This window comes from Pygoscelis adeliae, unplaced genomic scaffold, assembly GCF_000699105.1.
Source record: "Pygoscelis adeliae isolate BGI_AS28 unplaced genomic scaffold, ASM69910v1 Scaffold275, whole genome shotgun sequence".
In the NCBI taxonomy this organism is placed as follows: Eukaryota; Metazoa; Chordata; class Aves; order Sphenisciformes; family Spheniscidae; genus Pygoscelis; species Pygoscelis adeliae.
In genome coordinates this window covers 264901-271259 of record NW_008824763.1, presented here as the reverse complement: position 1 = coordinate 271259, position 6359 = coordinate 264901, and the positions used below count along the sequence as shown (strand labels likewise).

General features: G+C 54.5%; 1 protein-coding gene across 1 annotated transcript in view; it reads right to left on the bottom strand.

Moving 5' to 3' along the window:
- Positions 1 to 2126: 2126 nt before the first annotated feature.
- REXO2 (RNA exonuclease 2) overlaps positions 2127 to 6359 on the bottom strand; it is a 4943-nt gene continuing 710 nt past the window's right edge. The window contains exons 2-5 of the mRNA XM_009323566.1: positions 4809 to 4920; positions 3932 to 4040; positions 3480 to 3533; positions 2127 to 2555 (exon numbers count right to left, since the gene is read on the bottom strand). Of these exons, the coding sequence (XP_009321841.1) occupies positions 2426 to 2555; positions 3480 to 3533; positions 3932 to 4040; positions 4809 to 4920 (405 nt within the window). The 3' untranslated portion in view covers positions 2127 to 2425. The remainder of the gene's footprint in view (positions 2556 to 3479; positions 3534 to 3931; positions 4041 to 4808; positions 4921 to 6359) is intronic.

The following is a 6359-nucleotide window of genomic DNA, read 5'->3' as shown; positions in this document are numbered from 1 at the left end:
GAGCCCGGAGCAGGCGTCGGTGGGGGGTCGGCAGACCGTCCCATCTAACTAAAATGCGGAGTGCGTCTCGGCGGCAATCTGGCGGTTTTGCCACGTGCACGGGAGATAAGATACTGGTGGTGTTACAAATAGGTCTGCAAGGTATGAAAGGGCATTTTTCTATTCAGATGGCTCACGACATGATCTTGTTAAAGGCCAATATGTAAAACATACGCTGCTTACACGGTCCGAGCAGAAAAGCGTCAGGTTTTCATTCTGCGTGGGAAGGTAAACGTGATAATCTTTTCCCCCCTCGTGCTGTTTCGGTGGCACGTGCTGCTGCATGAGGGCACGCCGCAGGAGGGAAACAGAGGTCTCCTCTGAAAAACGGCTCCCCAAAAGCAACACGGGGCTACGTGCTTCTTTCTGTCCACCGTGCCTTTAGCTAAAACTTACTCCGTTTCCGAGGTGCAGGGTGTTTTCTTCCGGCCGGACCCGCGAGCTGACTCCGGGATTTACAAGACTCACTTGCTTATCGCTGACGGTGGCGGTTCTTCAATGAGCATTTAGCTGGCGGCTGTGGTGATGTGAAAAGCTGCGCCGACACCGGTAGCGGGAGGAAAAGCCTGTTTGTGTCCCACCAGGGAGGGGTCGCAACCCGTGCAGCGCCTCCAGAGCCTCTCCTCCTGTATGCGGTCGCGTCCGTGGTCGTGCACGTAGTCGTACGTGACGAACCTTCCGAAGGGGAACCTTTGTTGTTCTCAGGGCCCGGCAGCTGCGGGGCTAGCTGCGTCTCCTGCATCGCCCGCTCTTTCCGTTTCTGATGAATTGAGGTGGAACAGGTGACTTGTTTTGTAAGGCGGCCGAGCGAAGGTGGCAGGAGGCGTTTATTTGGAAAGGGAGTTGGTCCTGCTGGTGTGCTCGCGCTGTACCGCGTTGTACCGGGGGTCCCCCTCCCCGTCAATCAGAGCGCGAACCCGCTGCCACGGGCTCCGTCCTGAAACACCGGACGCGCAAAGAGAGGTTCGACGAGCGCGGAAACGCTCCCATTAAATCGGCGTGACTCCAAGGAAAGCTTGTACGGCGCTTAGAGAGCTTTCAGCCTATTCACTCGCGCTGCCGAGGGGGCGATGGAAATACCAGACGCCGTAAGTGGAACTGAAAAGGGGGGGAAATGAGGACGTTTTGGTGCAGGGGGATTTGTCCAAGGTCACTCGGCGATTTAACAATCGAAAGGGGCGTCCGGCCGCGTTTCGACCTTCCCTCTGACGGAGCTCGCAGAGACGCTGCCAGCGCTTTCACCCAAGTCGGGGGGAAAGCCCCTTGCCGAAAGGCCGCAGCCTCTCCTAGCTGGTCTGTCTCGCCCGCTTGTGCCCAGGGACTTTTGCGGCCAACACCCAGGCGTCTCCCTCTAGTGGCATCTCTTCCCATCCCGGTCCGCTGCTGCCAAGACCAGAAGCAAAAGGGAAGGCAGCATGGCGAGGGTTCCCCGATTTCCCCCGCCTCCTATTCAGCAAGGCTTTTTCTTTCCAATCGTGAGCCACTGCCACTGTATTTACGCGATTAAAGAAAATGTATACGTCCCCCGTGACCGGACAAGCCGGCGGGGGGACAGCTTCAGCCATCGCTGCCGTACGGGGCCGGCACTTCAGACCCTTCCCCACCGGTGTTTCCATTAGCAAGGAGCTTAATGTTTTGTAAAGCTCTAACGCTTGCGCCACGGATTCCTGGGGTATCACGGTTGTCCCTGCTGCGCGTGCGGTTACCGGCTCCACCGCGTGATTTTCAGTATCGAGCGCCGCCGCCGTCTCTGCTGGTAAGCAGGACGTTTTAGGAACGCTTTCGTTCTAACTCCCGACGTGCCGAACAGTGTCGCTGAGCAGAGGGCGCTGCCTGCAGAGACAGGTAGCCCTGACCAGCGCCTAACACCGGGCAGGCTGCGCCTGCTGACCTGCAGCTTTGAGCCGGTTCCTAAACGGGGGCGGCGCGCAGAAGTTGAACGCCCGCGAACGCGCCGGGCGCCCGCGCCGTTACCACCCAAGGAAAACGGCTCCCCAGAGCGCCTTCTTTCGCAAACCTGCGAGAGGCCGCTCCGCCTCGCGGCCGACGGCGAGCAGAGAAAGAGAGGCTGTACGAAAACACCCATGGCTCAACAGAACCGTTTTTTTATTGTGTAGTGAAAGACTGCATCTAAAACCAGATGAAGAGGAGTATCAAACAGCGTGTTCTACCTAGTACGTACAAACGAAGAAGCTGCTGAGACCCGAGCGTGTCGGTTCCTTGCTCAAACAGAAAAGAAGCAGTAACTCGGGCTCCCATCTGCATTTTAACAGCTGTTAAGAAACAAGGTAACTGAAGGGTGCAGCTTCTCAAGAGACTGGCAAACAGAAGAGAACCGGGAGACACATCTAGTAGGTGCCACGGGATGGCATGGCAAGAGGAGAAATCAGCTGGCAGTTTTATCGCTTTCTCCGTTCTCTATGAGTTTCCTTTTCTTCTCATCCGTTTTCCTCTTGAAGATGCTATCTCTGTAGAACTGCAGTTCTTTGATGCTTTCCCTGATGTCATCGAGCGCTCTGAAAGAGAATTAAGGAGGGTTTCAAAAACGCCTGCGCACGCCTTCAGCTACGCCTGGATTCTAACGCCTCCGAAAAGTTCCAGGCTGTAAGAAATCCAGCTCCGACACACACGGGTCGCACGTCTGTCAGAAATAACAACAACCCTCGCTAGTCTCGGGGACGTGGAAAGCAGTGAAAGTCCGCCAGCGCTGACACGCCGGGGAGTAACGCTCAGCTTATTAGTCTACGTCACCGTGGGACACGGGAGCTCCTGGAGACCAACCGGTTCTACAGCTTCGACTACGAAAAGCAACTCCATCCCAGACAACAGAGACGAGGGCTCCGGAGACCGGCTTTCAGCTCCTGCTTCGGCCAGTTTTGCCTGCTCAGACAGTAAGGTCTGTACAGAAGTAGCAATCGTACTGCGCGTTTCTCAAAATTAAACTCAGAATTAAAGCCTTCCACCGCAAGGGGAAGGAGCTCTGCGAGACATTACGAACTCGGGGAAATAGCCAGGAACGGAACTCTCATCTCCCCGCTTGCAGCCTTCCAATTTTAGTGTCTCTCTGAACAACTCTGCCCAAAAGAAGGACAGAGAAAACCCGCTCTTAAGCTGCCGTTTTCACGCGATTTCTCACGGTGACGTCTAAGAAGTGGCAGGGGTAGCTACAGATAAGCTTCTTGCCTTGACTAGTAAACAAAGTGAACCAGAACAGATAAGGAAACCTCCGTGCTTCAATAATCCCTTCCCCGAGGCTAACCAGGCTTCAGGCGGGAGAACGCAAACGTACGACAGGGAGCAGAAGCGCGCAGCCTCCGCCGTCGTCTGCGTCAGAAGCAGCACGCCTGGGGTTCAAAGGAAGCTCCGTATTCTGCTCGCGAAGAGCGCGGGTCCTGCGTGACAAGCCCCGCTCCGCCACAGACAGAAGTTAGAAGCCTCACCTGTGAGAAGCCGCCTTCTTTGGGGCAAACTCGTATTCTTCTGGATACCAGCGTCTGTAAGCAAGGGGGGGGGAAAAGCGCCACTTAAAAAAGGAAACTGGGATTCAAAAACACGGCCGGTGGCTGCTGCGGGCTTGTTACGATTGGTGGAAGAATTTCGGCTTCAGTGGCACCCAGAGAAGCCACAACCCCGCGGGTCAAGTGCTGCAACCTCCAGAGCCGGAGTACTTCATCACGGCTCGTCCTGTGCATCGGCCCGAACAGAACAGATGAGAGACCGAGGTGGCCGCAGGCAGCCCCCTCCCAAGCAGCCTTTAGCCTGGTTTTAGAGGAGCGCGCGTTAGCTAAATTCCTAGATTAGGAATTTAGGATTCCTAAATTGTCTAATTTAGGAATTGGACAATTTCCCTAGATTGTCTTTCGTCGGACTGCCTGATTTGGGGAACACTCACCTGCACAGTTCTTTGACGGTGCTCACATCGATGATCCTGTAATGAAGATGCCTCATGAACTGAGGCATGTATTTGTCAAGAAATTTCTTATCTGCGTGAACAGAGTTACCTGCAAAGACACAAAACGAGATGTTCCTTCAAAGACATCACAAAGCTACTACGAACGACATCTAAACGAGAGGCAGGCTAAGCGAGCTGGGGAGAGATCACAGGCTATGAAAAGCTATTCACAAGCAGCTCGTTTATCCCATTTTCTAGTAAATACGATCGTGAAGGTTTGTCAGATCTTCGCTGCAGGATCGCAGGCGGTTTAAATATGTAATCCCTCTATTAATTCCTCAGTTACTACCCCTACAATTTCTGTCACGCAGATAAGCGTCAAAGTACTACGCAAGCGGCGGGTCTTCCGCCAAGTGGAAACGGGCATCGGGATTAATTTCACCCGGCGCCAGTCCCAAGACCGTCCGTGACCGCCCCGAACGTAGTCCCGGGTAGCAGGGCGTTTGGAAGATTCCCGTTTGGCGTTCGGTTCCATACACAGCGAGGAAAAGACGCCGTCGGGCCTGCTGCTGGGGTTTCACGGTCGCAGACTGCTGCCAGCGGTTAAGTTGCCCGCCCCCATTATAACCGTGGGCGGAAACATTCAATGCAAAATGTTTCCCGCAGTAATGACGTGCAGTACTTGCTTCAGGGAACCTGCAGAATGGACGACGCCATTACTGGACCTCTCCTTCCTAACCAGGTTTTGATTTGCCTGCTGGCTCTCAGCACAGACAACGAAAGCGCCCCCGCCACGTGCATCAGCGGGCCCCGCGGCACCCAGCCGGCAGCTGCAGGAGGGACGATACCATTTATATTAAGAAAGAACATACTTTACCTGCGAGGGGACAGAGGCCCGGGGGCGTCTGTTGTCGTACGAAGGACAGAAACTCGTACTCTGCTTGCTGCAACGAAATTTTGCTCTCCTTCACAGCCTTAGTAAGGCCGGACTGCAAAAAAGAGCCGTCCATCATAAATCAGAAACACGCTGCCACAAAAGGCGCTTCCAGAAACGCCCAACGGCGAAAGGTCAACCCTCCAAGTATTGTTTCTCCCCCCCAGCGCGCCCAGCAGCACCCACCGAACTCGGCGTTTCCGTATTCTGGGGCGTGCCCCTGCCTTTATTCCCCCCGGTACCTCCACAAGCAGGCCCGAGCGACGTGCGGGGCGCCGCTCGGGAAGCAACCGCCATCACAAGTGAAGGCGACGGTAGCGCCGTCCCGCGCTGCGACGGGGCGTTTCCTCCTTCCCCGGTCGCTGGGCTTTCCTAGGGGTCGTCCTCGGCTACCGCGGCGTTACGCAAGCCTCGCTCACACACGTACGCGACCCAGGGGACTATCGCATTTCCCTCTGTTTAAGGAGAGGCATGCGCCTCCCCGGCGCAGCGCGGTGGGTATAAATAAACAGAAATAATCAGGACCCTGGCTTAAGTGTTTATCAAGATTCCTGTAAATCAGAAAAGTTCCTTCCTCCTTTTTTTTTTTTTCCCCCAACAGTTAAATGTCAAATCTGCTCCAAGTGTTCTCAGTGATTTATTTCCATCTGGCTACGCTATATATTTCCACGGCTCTGCCGCAAAAATCTACTTGACAGACCCAAGTGGTGGTTAACAAGTTCATTACGTGGCTGCATTTTCATCTATATTCTAATTGCTTCTCTTTTCTTAGTCAATTAAAAATAAGTAGCTCCTCAGGAGCAGCGATAACGTATGCTGCCATCTTCAATTCGCTCCTGAACTGAAGCCGAGTTTGAGTCCTCCACTGGAGAAGGGGAAAAGCACCCACCACGGTAAATCAATATTCATTTTCCAAACTCCTGCTAATCCTTCCCGGGGAGAGCGAGATGCCGAAGGGGGGAGGAGGGGAGGGGAGGGGTTCCGGGCGTCTTAAAACTTCAGCCCTTAATTGAAAACTAACTGGAATTTCAATTCATAATCAGGGATTGGAAAATCCATTCGCTTTCTTGCTACTGGCAAGGAGGAAGCCTTCTTCGGTGGCTGAGAGAACGAAAAATAAGCTCTTGCTGCGAAAGTTAAGCTTTCGGCGAAAAAACACGCTAGGCTTACGGCGCTGAGGGGACAGGCAAAAATAACAAGCCAGTGCTCACAGTACATCAGCCTGTTTAATTCTACAAGTGCCTAAACTTGCAGTGATAAATCTGCAGTTTTGTCGCCGCTGGACCGTTCTACACCGATCTCGTGCCTGTTCGTACTTGGGCCTTCAAGCCAGGTCTTCCCCTCCTCCGTCGCCGGAGTTATTCTCTGAATGAGTTTACGCAACACGGAACAGGCTTCGCCGGGAGGAGCCGTCGGCGGAGCCCGTCCAACCCGGCCTACAGCCGGGGCTCCTGCCGGGGCAGGCCACGGCCGGCCGCGCAGCCCGCAGGACGG